Source organism: Onychostruthus taczanowskii, unplaced genomic scaffold, assembly GCF_017590055.1.
Source record: "Onychostruthus taczanowskii isolate IOZ18803 unplaced genomic scaffold, ASM1759005v1 scaffold19, whole genome shotgun sequence".
NCBI lineage: Eukaryota > Metazoa > Chordata > Aves > Passeriformes > Passeridae > Onychostruthus > Onychostruthus taczanowskii.
This window is the reverse complement of record NW_024499128.1, coordinates 4,873,024-4,894,759: the sequence shown is the minus strand read 5'-3', so window position 1 is coordinate 4,894,759 and position 21,736 is coordinate 4,873,024. Positions and strand designations below refer to the sequence as shown.

The 21,736-nt window shown below is 37.6% G+C and overlaps 1 protein-coding gene across 2 annotated transcripts in view; it reads right to left on the bottom strand.

Annotated features, from left to right (window-relative positions):
• Positions 1-590: 590 nt before the first annotated feature.
• The window catches only part of GSPT1 (G1 to S phase transition 1), a 21,877-nt gene continuing 731 nt past the window's right edge, over positions 591-21,736 (bottom strand). Inside the window, exons 2-15 of one of the 2 annotated variants that reach the window (XM_041401457.1) lie at positions 12,231-12,278; positions 11,805-11,846; positions 10,843-11,070; positions 9,829-9,862; positions 9,270-9,347; positions 7,852-8,032; positions 7,335-7,489; positions 6,222-6,362; positions 5,384-5,477; positions 4,968-5,048; positions 4,043-4,216; positions 3,517-3,606; positions 3,020-3,188; positions 591-2,323 (exon numbers count right to left, since the gene is read on the bottom strand). In XM_041401457.1, coding sequence (XP_041257391.1) covers positions 2,271-2,323; positions 3,020-3,188; positions 3,517-3,606; positions 4,043-4,216; positions 4,968-5,048; positions 5,384-5,477; positions 6,222-6,362; positions 7,335-7,489; positions 7,852-8,032; positions 9,270-9,347; positions 9,829-9,862; positions 10,843-11,070; positions 11,805-11,846; positions 12,231-12,278 — 1,568 coding nt within the window. In that variant the 3' untranslated portion in view covers positions 591-2,270. Of the gene's footprint in view, positions 2,324-2,936; positions 3,189-3,516; positions 3,607-4,042; positions 4,217-4,967; positions 5,049-5,383; positions 5,478-6,221; positions 6,363-7,334; positions 7,490-7,851; positions 8,033-9,269; positions 9,348-9,828; positions 9,863-10,842; positions 11,071-11,804; positions 11,847-12,230; positions 12,279-21,736 lie in introns of those variants that run through there. The other variant, XM_041401456.1, reaches the window with a different exon arrangement.

The window sequence follows — 21,736 nt, the reverse complement described above, 5'->3', positions numbered from 1 at the left end:
TAATTGCATAATGTGGGTTCTGTTAATGAATTGATAATAATACAACCTCTCAGTTTACAGATCAGGTGACATTAACTGGAATTATGGAAATGGTAATCAAATGCACTAGATGGGATGAATAATGGAAATACTGACTTTCTATCTACTGATACTCCAACCCACCAGGTGATTATTCAGTTATATATTAAATACTCAGTCCAGCCTCAAAATAATGAAGTTTTAAAATCCCACCTTAAGTTTACTCAACGGTGGAAAACTGATGCTGGAGCATCATGCAGTCTTCAGACACACTTCAATGCCTTAAAAAGAAGTTTTAAAGGACGTAGCAATTTAAGAATTTAACTGTAAGTATTCTCCAGTAATGGTCACTGCAAATTTCAAATCCATGAGCTTACTTCAAGAAAGCAGTCAGATATCTGGAAATCTTGTCACTCCAGCATATGAACAAGACAGTAAGTTTCCCTGGCTTTTAATTTCTTCATTAATTTAAGATCCAAGGAACTGTGGGTTTTGTTCACTTGGTAGAAACAAACAAAAAAAAAAAGTTACTTTTAAAACCCTGATTTACCAAAAAAATAAAAGCCCAGAGATTTGCAGACATAATAAAATTTATTTAAATTCCATGCATTACGGTAGCTACAAGTGTAGTCATATGAAACTGAAGGACAATAACTTCTTCTGTCCATACAATGTAGCTGTAAGTGAAATGAATGGGAGTTCCACAGTTACAAAGAAACAAACAAAACAAAAAAAAATCCAAAAAAGGTAAATCTGTTTCAGTTTTGAGTTTCAATTCAGATACAGTCACTAGACTGTAAATCTTTGGGGGAGAAGACGGGCTCACCAATTTTACAGCTGAGAATGTTTAGTTTAAGATATTCTGAAGAAGCTCAGAAGATACCTTTTAATAATTACTACTAATACTCTGGAAAATGAAAAAAATCCCTTAGCCTTCATCCTAATTGTTAGAATCAGGACAGCAATTGCAGACAGTCCATTTTCAAAGTGCAGCTAAATAGGGTTTTATTATGCAGCTCCTTCAAGTTGTACTGAGTAAGCTTTACTTTGAACCAGTTTTGCTTTAATTGCTCAAGAAAAACTTCACTGGTCCTCATAAGCTTACATTGCTTTTTGATATGCAAAAATTTACAGACTGTGCTTGATTCTGACCCTCCCATATTTCAGTATGTGCAAACTCTTAGGGATTTAAATAGTCTTTCTCCCTCTCAGTTCAGACTGATCTTTAAAACAGCAAGGATTATCCAGCCCTCTAAATTAAAGACAGGGTGAACCGAGTAATTTATGTAACTGGCACTTTTTAATTGGCCCAGTTCTCCCACAAAAAGTAGCTCTTATAAATACTAATAGGCACTATTGCCACAGATTCTCTTATTTTTGCAAGTTTCGCTGATTTACTGGTTGTTAGCATTTTCTGCAGTTAAGAATTTAATAATGCTGAATTTTTGTAAAGACACAATATGTAGTTCTAGCCTTCAAAACTGACTTCCTGTGTCTAGTAATGATGTTAGGTCAACCTAAATTTGCTGACGATATTAACAAATGTAAAGCTAATGAAGGTGCCACATTTGCATGAATGTTTTTTAATTTTCAGAATGCATTCAAGAAACGGAAGGGGCAAACCTAATTATTTTAATACAAACTTGGTTGAGTGCCCAATTGCCTCATTTAAAACTGTGTGTGTGGGGAGGCTGAGGAGTTTAGAAAAGTCCAAGTAACCAAATATCTGGGTTACTGGGAAGTTAAAAAGCTAATGCAACTGCGTTACATCCGGATAAAAAACATTATTCAAAAGCAATTCCAATACCGAAAAAGATTTCAAATTGAATAGTTTATTAACATGGTAGTCATCTTTGTAACATGTGCACACACACTCGCACACTCTGAATGATCTGCCTGGAAAAAAGAGGTCTTAATATAGATGCTGGGGGAAATTAAACATTAAAAATCCTTTAGATTTTCATAATTATAGGCAATTACGTCCACATCACTTACAAAGCTATTGCCGAATCTTTCCAAGGAAGCAGAATTTGGGAGAAAAAAAAAATTGTTTTTGGGAAAATTCAACAGTGGCATAGCAGAGCTCTCAATATGAGAAAGCTGACATAATGTGGACCTTTGCTGTGAAATTTGTCTTTGCAAAATATGGGGAGAAGTTTATCAATGGGCAGAAAATAAGACGGCGGTGTGAAGTAGGCTTTTGCTGAGTCGATTTTCCTCACAGTATTGTGCGGGGTCATTGAGAAAAATGCTTAGTCCTTCTCTGGAACCAGTTTCAGAACTTTTCCAATTGCAATGGTCTTACCTAAACCAAGGAGACAAACAGCAGTTATATTTACTGTGGAAGGAATGCAGACATCTCCAAGAACATGAAAACTTGCCCCAAAATACAGGCTCTCAAGTATTAGAAATCAGAGAATAAATTATTATGTTGCAGCATCAGCGTATTTTAAAAGCACGATAAAAATTTAAAAATAATGAGCCTGCTATTCTGACAGCAAAGAACACAATGTGGATTGGGGAAAGCCTGCTTCTGCACTCATCTCAGGAGAAAGCAAGTCAGAATCACTACCATATCTGTATACTATTCTTCAAATACTTTATTTTAAACACATCCCACAAATCTGTGAGTTTTACCAGGGTGTGCACGTGAAAGCCCAACATGCAACCCCCCTTATATTTTTCAACTTTAAATAGTGAAACTATGGTATTCCTATTGTAGGTAGACATTCCAGGACACATTAAAAAAGCACTGCTGGTTATTTTGCAAATCCAGTCTTTTGTTTCACAATGCATATTTCTGTACATTATTCAAATAAAACTCTCTCTCTGTTACTAGCAAGGACTCTGCACAATGACAACAATTTGCTTAGATTAACTTTTCCATTGTTACCCAGAGAGTGATTTCCACTACATAACAGCATTTTAACACCTCACTGCCATGTGGCTCCGAGTCCAAGTAAGTTTTTGCAGCAGGCAGTACCTGCTGAAGCAGCCTTACCCTCATCCCTTAAGGTGAAGCGACCCATCTGAGGGAAATCTTTGAACGTCTCAAGGCAGATCGTTCCTGCTGTCCTTAAACGGGCAATGCAGACTTGATCTTGTTTCACAAAACGGGGCCGTGTCTTACTTTTTTCTCCTGTTTTTTTGTCTACCAAGCAGATTAAGGCCTGGGTAAGAAAAAAAAATAATAGCTGTGAGTGCTAAAATAAGAATTATTTTTCTTTACAAACGGAACTGGTCTAAGGAAGAATATACGTACAAACAAATACATGAAAAAGTTTGCATGGTTTATTCAGTCATGACGTACACCACTTTTCAAAAGGCTTATGCTAACATTTCCAGCCATTTTTGTTTGTGTTAGGGCACAACCAAGAATTCCATTCAAGGCTGGAGCTTTGTTGCTTTAGCTGCTCTACAGATGTATGACACGAAAGAACTCTTCATCCCAACAACTGGATTGTTTATATTCACATCACAACTCAAAATGACACTTACTGTTATCTCAACTTCTTCAATACAGGTGTGGATGTGCAGCACTGCATTATAACCTGGGCAGATAATGGATTTGTGCTCAATTATCACTATCTGTAAAACAATTCAAAATAAGTGCATTTTTCCTGATTTCAGTTATAAAAGAACAGAGAATAATCAATGCAGAACTATATTAAAAAGTCTATTGAACAATATACACACAATTTTTTATCAGAGAGCCAAAATTTATAAGTTTATACTATGAAAGTAGAAAACGTAAGAACTAGCCTGATGAGGTCTTGCTTTCACCATTATAACTATCTAAAACTTCACTGAGAAGTTACATTCAAAACAAATTATATTTAAAAAACTCAAATTAATGATGTCAGTGTTAAGTATATATGTTATTGCCCATTTAGAGATATGGCAGTGAATAAGAAATCTGAACTGAAACTGCAAACTACTGAAGTTTTATATTTGGCAAAATAAAGTATTTCCATGGTTTTTACCCCTCTATACAGCAATTACAAATCACTTGTTGTTATTCTACCTGGGCATCAAACGTGCGTCCAGAATGACAAAGGTTGTTGAGATCACAGAGAATAAATCCTGGAAGGATCTCTTCCTCTTCAATTCCCTTCAGTCTGATCTTTAGATTTTCACCTGGGGCTACTGAGTCAGTTTCTACATCATCAGAAAGAATTCCAAGAACTTCCACATTGTGCTTAAAGAAAACAAAAATGTAGTTTTGCATTGTGAATATTTCAGTCAGGTACAAAATAATTGTAATATAATAGTATTTCAATAAATAATTCCACTACAGTTTAAGTTAATTATATTTGGTTCTGTCTTCAGAACATTTAAAATATTTGAATGATGAATTAATAATACCTGAACTTTTTAAACTATTTTTTTTCTTTTTCATGTTTTTCTCCTGTTTCCCTTTGGGGGAAAGAAAAAAAAAAGGAAAGAGGGAAAGAAATGAACTCTTGAGCAATATTAAGCCACAGCAGGTAAAAGGCTTAGTGGGCCAACTATACAAACATAAAATAAAATCCAGTTGAAGTGTGATAATTTGTAGTCCAGCAAGTGAGTTTATTAAGGCAGGAGAACCCAAGTTCTGACTGCTAAGGAGCTACACAACACCCTCTGTCTCCAGAAACATCACCCATGGAAAATGTGAGAGCTTAGCTGTGTTCAACAGAACGTTTTCTGATTTAAAGTAATGAGTATCTTCGTGTGATAATTTGTAGTCCAGCAAGTGAGTTTATTAAGGCAGGAGAACCCAAGTTCTGACTGCTAAGGAGCTACACAACACCCTCTGTCTCCAGAAACATCACCCATGGAAAATGTGAGAGCTTAGCTGTGTTCAACAGAGCAACAGAACGTTTTCTGATTTAAAGTATGAGTATCTTTTAAGAACAAAGCTCTTTTTTATGGTAGTAATTTTTAAAATTATCTAAACTTTACCATACCTTGTTTGGCATCATCACAAGCTGTTGTCCTTTGCAAATAGAGCCCGACTCCAGCTTCCCAAGGACCACAGTGCCCATGTCCTTCACAAAAAGAAATCATTACATAGCAACTGAGAACTTTTTCCTAAAGACTCCACTGTTTATGATTTACCTCTGAGTTTGCTTAGTTTACTCTATGAATATCTAGCACTGCTAGACTTAGTATTTTGGAAATTGTTGTCATGAAAGGTTACAGATTTTAGGAGCTTCATATAATACCAAAATTATTTACTTCCCCTTTCCTCCTCTATTCTGCAGTTGGAAATGTAAAACCAGCAAAGAAAAAACATACCCCCTAAAAGTACAGTAAATAGTCCATTTACTGCTTTCTGAAAACAGCCTCTTTATCCTTTCTATATTATTATTTTAATCTGTACCTTATATTTATCCACAATTGGCAGCCTGATTGGTCCATCAACTGAACGGTTGAAGTTTGGCAAATTATCCAGGTATGGAATAAATGGTAATCCACTAAAAAAAACAGAAAGCATTTGTTTCAATTTCATGAGCACCCTTTCATTTAAAAAAACTCCTCAAAATGGATAAATGCAGTCCAACAAAAGGAGTCATATTCGTCTTGTCATCATTTAGAAAAATGACCTCTAACACAGCTAAATCTATTATAACATCCCATCAGTAGTGTCCACTTTACCTCAACCAACATATTAATACTCAGGAAATGCATGTTTTTAAGTTACATTACAGGCATATTTTACACAAATTAATTACTCCTTTGAGACTCATGACAGATATGTAATATATTTTGGAAATACAAAATCATAAGCTAGGTCCAAATGTGATTTCCATTAATTCTTTTTAAAGTACACTGAACAGTATTGAAAAACATGACATCCACTGAGAGCCATGGCTTGTCCCTAATTATAATACAGCTTCAAGCAAACTGCTCACATCAAACAATTACTCATCCTAGCAACGTCAGCTGCAGCATCACTGGCAAATTCTAGTGCTTGTAAGGCACTGAACTCACACAGCCAAAGAACACAGCTAATATTTTACTAATCATCTTCTACAGTTTGCAAATGCTTTGCATTGGCATGGTGCATGGCTGTGTTCTTGTTGCTCTGGCTGTATTTTCTCAAGCACTTTGGCACACAACTACAACACACCATGCTCTGCTACCTCCCAGCTTCACTGAAGCATTTACTTTTATTGAAATATAGCAAATATTCAAGTTGCTCAATTTAAGATACATACATATACCAAGGACAGAATTCTGACTGTTCTTTAAGGTTTGCTCCAGTCAGTCCTGAGCAGGGCATGAAATGAATGTCCTTTTTGGGATTGAAGCCAACTTTCTTCAAAAATGGCACCAGTTTCTCTTTACATTCCTCATATCTATTAAAATGACAAGCAGATCAAGGTAAGTTCCACTTATTCCAGCATAACATAATCCTGTGCTTTAAAAAACATGCAGACATTTCAGTTCCATCAGTTAAGTTACTGTGTGAGCAGCAAGCAAGCCTAATTAAGGTCTGGAGACCTATTTGCATCTTCTCCCCAGCCTTCAGCACAGCTCAGTATTGTCTGTTCCCCTGTTCCCCCTCAGTCCTCTGCTCCATAAAGCCCTGTCAGTGCTCTCCCCACGCTGCAATGACAGGGCTGGGGAGCAGCAGCACAAGCTGGAACTGCTTAAAGCAAGAGATCCAGGCCAGCACAGCAGGACAGACCATGCAGACACCTCCTGAGGTCAGGCTGCAGGCTGGCACTTCAGCGCTGGCTCAGTCTCCTCCACAGTTTCTGGAGGTTTAATCTCTTTATTTCTGCCACACTGCCTCCCCTCAGTTTGGGGTGAATTCAGTAATGTCAGAAGGTTGGGGCAGGACCAAGACAGAGGGCTGGGTGTGCCTCTGTCTCTTAGTGAAGCAGGCTGACATTCCAAGGTTGCACAGGCCCTCGTGGCTTCCCACTAAAACTTCCACAATTCTGGGCAGAACACACACAGCAGCTTCTCTCACAACTCTGGCACACTGGACTACTGAAAACACAATTACTTCCTTTTTTAGACTCAGTATAAAGTTTCCAAGTCAACAATTAAACTATGCTAGAATGCATGGGGGTTTGTTAGGTATGTCTGCATGGATCCAAGCAGTTGACAGTGAATGCTGGAGTGCAGGACTTCCAGCTTAACTGAGAAGCACTGTCCTGGGCATGGAGCTTCTGGTTTTCCTGCCAGTTTTATAACCTCTGCCTTTAGTCCACAAGTCAACCATTCTTTCAGCAATAAGGGGATACAAAAATTACTTTACCTAGGAATTATTCTATTGTAGCATCTGTCAATGAAGATTAGTTTTTTCATATTAAACTCACCTTTCATTACTCCAGTTTACAGTTGGATCATCCATTTTATTAATAAGAACTATTAAATGCTTTACACCTGCTGTTTTTGCTAACATAGCATGTTCTCTTGTTTGTCCACCTTTCTCAAATCCAGTTTCAAATTCTCCTTTTCTTGCAGAAATAACCTAATTAAAGATACATATTTTAATAAAAGTTCTACAATTCTCTCAACAGAACAATCAATAATACTGCCTTATTGAAAAAACTTTGGGTAGTCAGACCTAGTAAAAGCTTCCAAAATGCACTGGTATATTCTCAGTATTAGCCATTAGTTTCTGCATTCACATGTAAAAAAATCACACGACACCTGTGGACAGCTTTAAGAAGCTGTTAAATTACTCCAAAACTCTCTCATCTCAGTAAATGTAACATTTGAAAATTCTGCCTGCTGTAAGTAACCAAAAGAATAAAGAAGCAAATGAAAAATAAAAATCAGAAGCTTAATTCCACAGGATATGTAAAATAAAAGTATCTGATTTCTCCTTACCAGCACAGCAAGATCAGCTTGAGAAGCCCCACCAATCATATTTGGAACAAAGCTCTTGTGTCCAGGAGCATCTAAAATAGTGAAGTGTTTCTTCTCTGTTTCAAAATAGGCACGACCCACTTCTACTGTTTTACCTTTGTCTCGTTCTTCTTGGTTTGTGTCTAAGGCCCACGAGAGGTACCTAAAAAAATCCCAAACCAAATACTCCATTGTTCTATTGATTTTTATTACATTTATATATAATTTGTTAGTCATAAGAGACCTTATTTTTGCTTACTTATTTTAAGCACCTCAGCACTGCTAAATGTAAAGTCACTATTGGTCTTGGAAATACTTAACTGACTGATTTGTGTCTACAGTGAGCTGCAGAGCCATTGCCAGCTCTCCCTCACACACCTACAAGGATTCATTCCTAAAAATTCCAATAAACAATTTTAATTTTCTGAGTTCTTCAGCTGTGATCTAACCTCATATAATTTAAACTTTGCCTCAGTCTCAGAAACACCTCAGAATCAAATACAAAACAATTTTTCCTTCTCAGAATAATTAACTAAAGCAGTTATGACTTGCACTTATCATTACTGAGGATTATAATTACTAGTTCTCATTTATTTGCACATATTAAGCAGAAGTTGGCTATGAAATAGACACCATCTTTATTCACAGTGTCTTTGATTGATTTTCATTATATAGACTCTTGTTCCCTCCTAATAATTTTTCCCACTGGCCACCAACAAGTTAGCTTTCAGTTACATAAACTGAAATTTCAAAAAAAAGTTACTTAGATTCTTCAGGTTTTGTGACAACTGGTGAATATAAAGGAAAAAAAAAAGCTCTTATAATGATAAAAAAGTGCTCATAACTCATTGGGACTGGTTTAACATAGTAATATTTTTTGCCATTACCAGCAGCCTGTAGACATCCTTAGCTTTTGTTTTGTAGTGACTGGGGGGTGTCTGAAGAGACGCTGCTTGGATGATGGCTGCTTGGTGAAAAGAGCTATGTCACCCTTTCTATGCCCCTCTCACACATCATTCAGTGAGTTCAGGTCAGTGCCCATCCCCTGAGGATGCTCTACCCCTAAGGAAGTCTTTAACTGCTCCTTTTCCAGAGCCCTTTGAACCCCATTTATCCTCCAGCCAAAAGGAAAAAGCTTTCAAAAGGGAAATCAATTTTGCAGGAGTTGTTTGGAGCAGAAATCAGGCTGCTACATGTGCTGTATACACACACTGCCCCCAAAAAACCCAACCAACAAAAAACAGCAGCAAAACCCAAACCAAACCAGAGGCCCACAAAAAATCCTCCCAGGACACGAGCACCATCGTGCCTGGAGGAAGCCAGGGCTACTGGGACGAGACTGAAACCAGTTTCATTGCAGTAAAGGGCAAAGTGTGTTACTCTCTTCACAAGGTTCATACCATGTTTCTCTGTTTTTTTCTTTAGCTTCTCTTTCATATTTTTCAAGTGTTCTTTTGTCAACCATTCCTGTCAAATACCTAAGAAGAGGGAAAATAAAAGTGCAATTTTACACAAAGCAGAAATGTATTTCCAAGTAATTACTTATACAACCCCAAAGATAATTATGATTGGGAAACGACGATAATAAATTTTTTTTTAATTCTTCACAGAAAGGACAAAGTTTAACCAATGGTATAAAGCTGTTTCAAATTTCATTTTAAAATATAAAGAAAAACAGCCATGCTCTAAGAAAGTGATTAATTTTTAAAATTTGATAATGTTTGCTTTTGCACAGTTACTTCCATTAAGTGAAAATCCTATAGCAATAACATTAATGTACTGGAATTAAGAAATTCCAAAGACAATAAGTACCTCAATTGACCTTCTAACAAGGGATAGAAACCTTGTTATAAAAGTATTAACATATGCTGATTAAAGCCACAAAGAAAATATTACTCATTTTAATTGATGTTTTTTAATTCACAAGAATAGGAAATCTAAAAATTTAAGTTTCCTTACATTATTTGTCCTCCAATAGTTGACTTGCCAGCATCTAAAAAAAAAAATTAATTCAAGTCATCAACAATGTACAATTCCAGAAACAGCAGACCGTTACAAACTAAGTCATCTTTTTGGAACCAAAATCTAAGTTTTTGGAAGCATCTTGCACCTTCCCTTGTTCCCACTATAATTTGTTGTCAATTAAATTACACCAAATTTTGAACATGCTGTTTTCATATATATACATTCAGCATTATCCATAACAAAAACCCCTCACCAAGCAGTGATCCAGCTAAAGCCAGGGTCAAGAGTGTGGGAAGCTCTTGCAAAATCCCTTTCCCTGCTTCCTTTATCCCTTGTCCCTAACTTGGGTGGGCTGCTCTTCAATACTGGGATGTACCTCTGCCCACAGCCCCTTTACTTTGTGTGACTCTATTCTAAATTTACCCAAGGACCCAAATTACAGTACTTTTAAGGTGGTAAGTAACTACAGAAATTAAAAGACAGCATTTACTGTATCACTTGTGATTCAGTAATTCTTCTCTACTTCTGACACCACCCAAGCTTTTATGAAGCTTGTTGAAACTATTAAATGAAGATATTTTGCTATAAATGCTTCTTTTAATCATGAATTATGTTAATATACCTACAAATTTTAGTATTTAGAATAATAATTTTTGAATTCAATAGCAAGAACCCTAAAATAACCAGAAAAGAAGCACCATTTTCTTCTGATTTTGTTCTTCAGATCATAAATACAGATATGTCACTTGAGCACTCAACAGGAGCAGCTACTTGAGAAATCATGAACACAGGCACTGTTGTGTCCAAGAGAACACACTCTACCTTTGGCCCTCCACCCTTGAAAGACCTTGAAATTTTTCCTTTTCCAGAACATCCTCATTAGAATGGATGCTCCTGTGAGCCTCAAGACATGGTGAATATGAAGAACAGCATTCATTCCTAATCCTCTGAGTTCTAGATTGTACACAACAGACAGATCCAACTACTTTACCTTCACGTAACACTTACCTACGTGTCCAATGAATACTACATTTACGTGCTCTTTTTTAGGAGCACCTGGAGGTGCTACAACAGATTTCGGTTTTGGTATTTCCTCCTCCTCTTCCATCATTTCCTGAGCGCTCTCTTCAGAAGGCCCCGCATCCCCTGCAGGACCACCTCCCAGCTCTGCTTCACTGGGTTCTTCTTTGTGGTCCCATGACTCTTCTGGGGACATTTCTGTCTCTCCATTTTCCACTAAAAATGAACCAATCAGATATATTCAAATAGATAAAGAAATTTAAAAGAATTACCCTGGGGGAAAGCCCCTGCCCCAAAGGTGCAATCACAAGGCTTTAACTGCCAGGTCTGTTAACAATTCCTATAGAAAAAGTGACAACTGCTGCTTGTTCCTGAAATTATTAATGCCAGCAGCTTTCAAGATAGCTTGTGTGCTGACATAAGAAATCTAGGATACAGAAACTTCTCTTTTAACAACGCAACAATTTTACAAAGAAAAATCAAATCTGAAGATCCACTCAGACCAGCACAGTAGTCTGAATCCACAGACACACACTACCATATGTTTAGAAAGCAAAGGAGAGGGATTATAGTTTAAGTTCACTCATAAGCCTTATAAAAACAATGAGAACGATACAATTTCCATGTTCTGACTGTTCACATTGCTGACCACTTTGAAGTTTTTTGCTAATCACCATTCCACACATGTTAATGGGGTTATTTGGTAACATGAAGTTATTTTTTAATAAAGCACTCATCCTTTTACAGTGTCCAAGCAATCCACTTGCAGCTCTCAATGCATACTAGTGTTTAATTACCTCTTTCCTCACCCAAGTATAAAGATACAACAAAGTACACCAAGGACTATTTGTAAGTGTAAAGGCTCTGCTATGTTTGCAGTGATTCAGCAAAAGCACTGTGATAGTACATTATAGTACTATCATAGTAAAAAGGAACAATTCTCATCTTACCAACAGATTCTGAAATTTCCATGTTAACAGCAGCATTTGAACCTAGAAGAAAAAAAAAGGGGGGGGGGGGGGGGAATGAATCATTAAAGATTGACTACTTACCACGACAGTAATCAAGAAAAAAGAAAAATGAGTGACTAAATTGACAAAAGGATAGTTCAGATGTTTTGGCACTTGCCAAAGCTTTTTGATATACAGGTGCATTTCAAAAATTCTGCTTCATGCTAGTTTTATGATCTTACATAAGCCACTTTATGAGCTCTTCCCAACTGCCTATGAAACTGTAAATAAATACAGATAATCACATTGCCTTACAACAGTAGTATGAGGATAATGAAGATTGGAAAAGGTTCATAGAGATTTAGAAGAGATTATCTGCAATAATTTTTTAAAAAATCGTGTAATGAGGATCACTAAAACAACTACCTTCACAAGAGGCTGTCTGCTCCTCTGGAGAAGGCTCTGCAGGTGCACCTGCAGAGAAAAAGAGTTTATCTTTTAAAGTACAATGATGTGATCAATTTCCAAACTTTGCCATAAAAGACCATCTCCCAACTTTATTGCAAGAAGCGTATGGAAAGAATGACCACTTCCCTCCCTGCCAAATGGTACTAAACACAGCCTCTAAGCACAAATACTGCTAAAGAACACTGCCTAAACATGGTGAAAATAATATACCACTTCTAAAAACAACCCATTTTTCCCCCTGAATGCAAAGATACACTTAAAGCAAGCAATTTTTCTATACACTGTATTTTACTTGCCCATCCTTTTTGAGGATGCTGGCTATTGGTAAGTGTTAGTGTCTAACTGGTGTTCAAAAATATTCAAGCAGCTTCATTGTATCCAAAGACACAATGTGGCATCACAACTGAAGGAAAAGGGTCTTATAGCCATGTCTACACTGCTCTTGTGCCTCATTTTCACTAAATGTTGAGTAGAAAATAGAAACAAGCTATTAAAAACAAATTCTTAACATCATGTGTAGTTATTAAGGTAAAGAGATGATAAATTCATTCAGATGTCTGGTAAGTTTGCCAGTCTTCTTAAACACCAGAGCACAATCCCATTACGTGGAGGGCAATCTCAGTGGTCATGTGCACCTATCACAGCTACAAGTATGGTTTTTTGGATAAATTACTCAGCCCTCTCATGCACTGAGCCATGCCACTACATTTTATGCTGAGGTGTAACTAATTATTAAACCTACTAGGAGTGATACACTGCAATTAACTCTTACACCACTCGATGTTTTGGGACATTATTTCACATGATTAAGGGGCCTTCTATAACTATACATAAAACCTTAACCTATTTAGTTTTCCCGTGGTATAAGTTCAACTTCATAGTGCTTTGAAACAAGTTATCTTTTTTTCCAACCACATACAAAATTCACATCCTCTGTTTAGCTGTACTCCAGCTCTCCTTCAACTGAACTCTGAACACAGAGCATCACTTGCTCTATACGCATGATGGGACCAAAAGATGAAACAAATCCCCTCAAAAGAACAAAGCCATACAGAGAAGGACCTGATTCTAAGCCTCTTTGCTTTCGCACTGTTTGCGTATTTGCTGCAGACTTCTGTAAAGTGGAGCAGCGCCGGGAGAGCTGGCAGGGGGCCAGAGGACAGGGCTTTGCAGGCAGGGTGAATGTGGGTCACAGCACAACATCCAGTGGCCAGCAGCAATGCCCGACTGAAAGCATTCCCTGCACTCCTGCCTTGGATCACACGTGAGCTGCACCCCCGAAAACAAACCAACCAGGCTTGAAGAGAATGATTTCATATAGCCAGTAAAGCACAAGAATAGAATACCCTTAGATCCTTTTAAGAAATGATCTATCGCTCCCATTTGGCAGCTGGAAAAGACTGCGAGCAGCCCATTTTTGAGTGTGGTAAGCAGGTGGCACAGAATCTAGGTATGAACCTAAAGCCTCCATTTTGTAGCACATCAGAAGATCGTTGGCTATTTCACACATACTGTGGTTGGGATGCATAAATATTTTAATTACAAGATCATTTCAACAAGCTTTTGATTTCACTCCAGAAGTTTGTCTGTAATGAAAAATGTATCAAATGGCAATATTAATGCACTTGCCTTGGAACAGACCTTCCATGAGTGGTTGGAGAGCTAGTTAATTTTTGAGAAATATATTGTCAATCAAAACCATTCACATAAATTCAGGCTTTACTTTCTGGTCTGCAATACAGCAGGTATGCAGACAGGAAAAAAGTTTCTTCACAACTAACAGAGAGGAAGTAGAATACAAATTCCCTCTGTAAATTTTGTACAGGTCTAGCACACTAGAGTCAGTAAGACAGTTTGTGCATGGATGCTAAAGAGTAGTAGTGCCACACAACTGGGGGGGTACAGATATTCAGCTATAACCACCATTCAGCCATTTATTAACTCTGGTCACTTTGGTACACAAGTGGCAGACATGCTTTGGAAGAGGACACTGAATTGTATCAAACATATACTGTTTCTTCAAAGCAGAATGAAACATAAACCACTCACTAAAAAAAAAAATTATTGTTAAGAAACCAAATAAATAAAGAAACTTAATTTCAAAACTAACATGCTCTAAGTGACAAAAAACCCCGCTCTCCATAGTAACTGTTTATTTCTGATAAATAATTTCAGGTTATGTCAGGTTATTTTAGACAAAGGCTCAGATTTACCATACTCTGTGTGGAAGTGAACAGATTGCCTGAAATGTGCCTTATGACCATCATCTGAAATAGAAGGATGCAATCCTGCTGCTTCCTTAGACCACAGGTCTGGTGCATTTTGGTCTGTCACCTCTTCTCATTTGTGAAGATTATCCAGACAGGAATCTTTCGTACGAGAGGGACTCAAAACGTACTTTGTAGGAAATCTGATTTTAAAGTCAGGACATGCCTGAAGTGATGCCAGTTTTTTATTGCCTCTAACTACTGGATTTATGCAAGACAAGCAACTCTTGGATTTTACACCTAACCATCTCCATCTCCCCTTCAAGCCCTAAGTCAGGAACTGCTGTTGCAACCTTATCCGCAGTATTACACGGACTGACCGGTTTATCTTTAGTCCTGCTCAACATCAGAGCCTTAGGACATTTTTTGGAATATCTTTGTTGTCAATGCCAAGGGCAAAAATGGATACAGATGCTGCATTTATCTACTAGTGCCATCAGACAATGACATTATATAATTCAGAGTTTTGTCTGGAAAAGGTAATTGTGGGGATTTCTTAAATGTGAAATTCACTAGAAGAGTATGTACACTACGTGTTCAAAATCACACAACTTGTAGAACACGGTGACTGATCTCTTTAAAATACATCTCATGTCCTGAAGAATCCACTCTGCCTACTTCATTCACACAGCATTCCACTACTGATGAGTTTGTTGCATATCACAGCAAGTTTTGTACTTGTTTGTGTTTTTGTTGCACAATAACCAAAGCTGCACAAGTACAACAAATTTGAAGTTATCATCCAACCTCTGAAAATATTGATTCTAAAGACTATAAGCCAGGAGCTTTGCAGCATTAGCATATTAGAATGCTTGTAGATAAACAACAGAAAATTGATCTTTAATTAAATTTATATTAGAATGTAGCAAGTTTTTGATGTCTAGAACAGGTACAGCTGTAGGAATCAATATTAGCAGAGTGGTTAAAACACAGTATTAAAGCCAAACTCAACTGCTAAGCAGTAGTGACAACCTCCATCTTCACACAAACCTCAGGGTTTACCAGATGCACAGAAAAAGCTGATAAGGGTCTCCACACAAGTAAGAACTGCCCAGTGGTTAACTGGTAATTCCTCAGCAGCAGTTACCTGAACCACAATGCAAATGCATTCACAGAATTGATGAGAGGCATAAATTTGGTGCAATATACAGCAGCACTCAGCTCCAGCCTGCTCTGCTGCTGGAGTGATAAGAACCCAGACAGGACTGGAACCTGACAACTGGGGTAAACTACAGAGTTAATGAAACTGCACCACACAACAGAGAGAAGGAAAAACAAAAAGTAAAAAAGAAAAAAAAAAGGGCAAATTCAGCCTGAAATAAACATCTTATCTACAAAACTTAGATGTCTGTATAGTGAATTTGTTATTGCTTCTCTAATACAGGCATTAAGTTCCTTCACAGGAATTCCTGAAGAGTGAAGAAACACATGACACCCACCTTAGGATTCCCATTACCTTTTTGTATGTGTAATTCCAATACCTGAGTTCAGCACGTATTTACACAAAAGTCATACAGTCCCAACAGTTTTCATGCATTACGTAACAGATGTTTGCTCCCCGCTTTTTTTAAAATGAAAGCATAAAGAGAATTACAGCAGAGTAAAAAAATGAAAGTCCACATCAAACGCACACAGCGTGAAAAGTAGAATAAAAAAAGCCCCAAGAGATTCTTTGATAACAAAACCACACCAAAATTATGTCAAGCACAAATAAAGCTAAATAAAGTGCTTTATATTTCAATACAGAAAGAAAAGGTTTTCAGGAGTTCACTGTAAGGCAGTTGTTTTGAAAGTTAAACCCCAAATTATGTTCTTCTCTCTGCCCTGCTTATAGCCTATGCCCCAGCTTCACCACTCGATACACCAATTTTTAAAATGCACCAATGCAAGAGCAGCTTTAATAGTTTAATGTGACTGTAAAATTCACCAAAAGAATTAGCACTTGTTTCATATTCATAGGCTTTTATTACGTGTTAGTTTAGTAAAAGACCCACCTTCTTCCTTCCCCAGTGAGGACACACCTTAAGTTTATCTTATCTAAACTTGACATGCTTCTTAACAACTAAGTTTAAGAAAGCTTATGGGGATTTTCAGGGAATATACTGAAGTCTTTTGCTTAAGGCCAAGTATTTGTGCTCAGTTGATAACTTGATTTTTAAGACAGATAAGCAAGAAACCAAGCTCAGTATTTCAACAGTTCAGGATTCCACTCTGACAAAAATCTCTCATAACCCAGTATCTTTAGTATGACTCCTATTTTTAGTATTGCATCTCCTATCCTAAACTAACTTTTGTAATGAAATACAATCACTATCATTTTCCCACAGACCTCTTCAAAACATAGTCATTAATTTAATAGATTAAATTAGGACTGCTTTATTCCTTCATAATAAAAACCACAAAATTATACCATCTTTCTATCTTAGCTTCATACAATCAGCTGCTTCTTTTCCTTGCATATCTCTCATCACAAAACAGGAGAAAAATGCCAAAATTCCTTAAGTGGAATTGTAAAACCAGATTATAAATAGAATCCAAGAATTATCCCAATTTATTTTTGTGTTCATTTTCATAGAGCAATCAAGTTTTAAGATAACATCATGCTTTCAAACACATTCAAAGCTGAGTGCCAAACACTGGTCAGCAGGCTGCCCTAGCCCCCAGGACAGTTCTTGCGGTGCACAGCTGCCTCCCGGGGGTTTGTGTGTCTTTCACTGGAGTCATGCAAGGCCATGAGGGCGATGAATTATTCTAACAGGAGCAACACAATCCTGGCCACTTTCCTGGGGACACTTTAGATGTAGACAAAGGACACCTGTGTAACACACTGGCACCCTGAGTGCACCACACAGGTATGTTCTATCTGATCACTGTCTGTGCCAAGACATCCAGCCTTTCTCTGCACTGGCTGTTTCACAAGTGGTTGTACAGCTCACCTGTCTAGAGAAGCTGATACAGAAGACTGCTCTAGATAGTCAAGTGCCAACTCAAATCAAGATTTTCAGATAAGAAGAATTTATCCCATATACTGGCACTGACAATACAACCCTGATTTGCTGCCATGTGAGCAGTTCGAGTTTGCAGTTCTGAAGGATTAACAGTAGCACTGCCAGCACCAGTGAGGAAATCATCAGCACAAGGCTGACATGAAAAACCATGTAACCCTTTCAAAGAACAGCTTCTTGAACTGTGGGCTACTAGTCTTAGAGAAGCCTTTCTCAGCAAGTTCATATGCAAAGTGAAGTCTCTTGAGGACTGGGACGTTGAAGAGTCTCAGAGTGTAAAATGAGATGCCAGGCTTTGGAGAACATGGTGGTAAGATAACTCATCATCCTGCTCTGGAAACTCCAGGTTTCAGAACTGAAGTAGATGATACTGAAACTCCACCTCTTATGTCTGACTGACATATGGATGTCCCAGCTTCTACAAGGTCACAAAAAATGAGGGCAGGGAAAAGCAGGAAGAAAAATGCTATATCCATTTATTTACAGCACTTGAAGGCTGAGGATGTCCGGCTGCTTGAATTCAACCGTTTCAGAAGTGACCACTGCAGGCAAGTGAGGATATTCAGGGAGTGAAGCAAACAGGGACATTGAATCTTAAGCCAGATGTTTGCTTGGCTCAGGACTGTAGGGGCAACTTGTTTAAACTGTAGTCATTAACAAAGATGTTTAGAAATTCATTTGAAGTGGCCGAGAGAATGACCAAATTAAACAGTAGCCCTAATAACATCAAAAGGACAAATGCTCTTTCCTTACACCCGCTGCTGTGTGTCACACTTTTTATTCTTATTACTTTCATACTAATGATGCTTTTTCTCTTGCTACTACCACTGCATACTTCAAAATCAGTGAACAATTCAGGTTGGAAGGGATCCCAGGAGTTAGCTACTTTAGTCTCCTGCTCCAAGCCGAGTCAACAGTAAATACTTGAAATTATTTCTGAAAAGAAGAACTAACACAAAATATAATAAAGACCATACAAAGAAGCTGTGATAAATTTTACCACGAATCCTGTGAGTATTCAAGAACTATGACAAAAACTGAACCACAAAAATGCAGATTGATGCTGCAGATTGATTTTCAAAAATGTTTTGATTCTCTCATACCCAATTTTTAAAAAATAGAAATCTTATTAATAGGAGGTTGGTGTTAACTATTCTTTCTGAACCATGCCTTGATACAGAAACAACGAAAAAAATATAATTTTCTGCTACATACATCTACAAAATTAATGAAACAGAGCACAAAAAGAAGTCATAGAAGCTAAAGAGTGAAGTTGCAAGGCACAGTTGTGACTATGAACATTTAGAGGCCCTAACACAACTACTGTAATTTCATTATTAATTTAGTTGAATTTGCTAGTCCAGCAACTGCCAGAGTCTCCCCAGAAGCACAACGTGTCTGTGACACCCTCCCAGTTCACCTGGCACATAACTGTGCTGCAGCCACGGCTGTCACTGACAGAAAACCAAAAAGTCTTCATTTCACATTTCCAACAGAATCCAACAGAGAGAGATTTTACACCAACGAGTTTGACTTGGACACAATTTGATAAATGCAAGTTCTCATAGCTACAACATTTAGAACGCACTGGTTTTAGTATATTCCTTAAGTTCAAAAATGTAAATAATAAGCTTTTTCCCATAAAATCAAATGATAGTTTCAGAATTATATTTGGAATTTTGAGCATAAGTTATATTGGTGGCAAACATCAGTCAGCTTTCTTCCTAATATGCAATTTCCAATCAAAAGAAAGCATGTGTAAACCAGTTTTAAAGTAAGCTATTAGGAAGGCAGGTCTCAGGAGCTTCCCAGTTTTAGAAAGTGAACATCTTATTCCATAAATGGCTTCTGAGAGCGCTCCTTCTGTGCTCTAAACATAAATGACAGGAATTTTATTCAAATTACTAGAAACATTAAGTTAGTGTGCATGAAAGGAAACACCATTACACACTGCAGCCACACAATGGAATCAGTCCTGAGGAATTTTTATATGCCATGCTGCTACTACACATTTATCCTGATCTATAATGGCCTTGGAATTACTAAGGAATTATGACTTGAGCAAAACCTCACCAAGAGAAAGTTCCAAGAAGAAAAGCACTACTAGAACTTAACTTTAGCACACTGAAATTCCTCAAGTGACACCCAACTTTTTAGATTTCTTAAGGTTTAGATTTGTCAAGGCTAATTTAGGTTCTTCTCACTACAAACTATATAATGAAGAATGAGTGTCACATAACACCTAATTCCCTATGGGAACAAAAGCAAACTGGGCTGCTGAAAAGTAACCTATTCAGCACCACTGTCTAATCACATGTTGTTCTGACTTATTTCCAGAGCAAGCTCCACCTAGTTCTTCCAGCCAGGAAAGTTGTCACCTTATACAAACATCTGCAAGGAGAAGACTGTCAATTACCTCCTGGAACCAAGCAAGCAGACCTGGAGGGGTACCTAGCAAGCACAGTATTCCAGACAGGAAAGAAACTGAATTTTTTAACTGCAGGTTTTTGTCTGCCTAATCTTAGGGGTATTGAAGCTACTTAGAGAAACTCAGAATCCTAAACCTTAAAGAAGATATAGCAATCAAGGTAAATTCAAACCAGGCAGATTACAGCACTATGTAGGAAATGTACTCAGCAATGAAGACACAAAGCAAAGCTATCCTGACCACCCCAGATGATCAGACAGTTTTCAAGCCATCCCTAACTTCTGGAAAGAAGAAGCTCATCACAGGTTGCAGAAGTAGCAAAAGAGTGGAGAAAAGGAGAGTGAAGAAATAATGAGTAGCTGATGAGATGTAGTTTGAATTCCTACAAAAAAAAAATTAACTACAGAATCCTTAGATGAAACCTTAAAAAAGCAGCCAAGGGAAAAAAAAAATCAAAATTATTCTAATAATATTCAAAACACTAAAAAAATCTTTCAGTATTGATTACATAGCTAAAAACCCCAAACTTTTGATTCAGATTGCAATATCTAAAAAATACAGGAATGGAATTTGAAGATTAGTCAAAGGTGCACCTCATGTTCATCACAGCCCCAAGCTACCCAGTCTACATCTGTGAGCTTTAAAAATTACCTTTATTCTAAATGGAATTCAAGAGTCTCCCCATGGCTTCTCTGAAGTTTATTTTAATGCACTTAGACACTACTTGCCTGCACAGTACATGAGCTACAGCTTCTGCTAAAAATGAGGAGTGCTGAACAGCTGTAGAGAACATATAATCTAACACAAGGAACAGGTTAATGTTCTGTTACCAAAATATTGAAGTGTCTTATATAAAAGTTACAGATTTTAGTTGTTAATAACTATTAACTTTAGATTCTAGGGAGATCAAGACCAATTAATACATTAAGGCAAAACACAATAAATAATAAGCCACAACCAACAGGAAATCAGGCCAACATAATGTAACAAGTAGTGTCTTTAGTGAAATTAAATTAGTAGATAAATACCTGAAACACTAGCTTGTTTCATACTATACCAACAGGGATACAGAAAATTATAGGAAAAATTAGGAAGATCTCAAACTCCTTAGCTGCAGGAGTGACATTAAAACACTACCACAAAGTTAAGCAGCATGTCTGATGTTTGAAGAACCTTCAGTTTGGAGCTGAAAATGAAAAAGTAGGTCTCCTTTAATTTCCCATATGCAAAGTAAATCTAGTATAAACACTGGTTGCGCACACAAAGATCCTTTGAAATTAAAAGCAGGGTAAATTTCAGGTTATTCCATTAGCTGAGGCCAGCTGGACAAAACTCCCTTCCCTACTAATCCTTTATCAGCATTATGTTAGGAAAAAAAAAATACTTGATATAATCTTCAAAAAGACATCTAAGATACATCTGAGCCACTGGTGGCCGAAGCAGTGCTTTTCTCCCCAGCAACACCAAATTCATTACCTCCAAAATCTTCGACAGCTCCTAGAGTGTTACATGTTATATATTATATACATTCCATATATTATATTGATTTTATATATTGTAGGAAGAGCAGAGCTATGTGGTTTTTTCCCATCACGGGTGACCCTCGGCGAGCAAAGGTCCCCGCGAAGCGCACCCGGGAGCCGCAGGGAGCCAGAGCAGCCCAGCCCCTGCTGCTGCCCGGGCAGAGCCCCGGCAGAGCCCGGCGCGGCCCCGCGGCACGGCCCGCAGAGCCCCGCACCCGCGGCCTCCCCGCGCCGGGGCCCC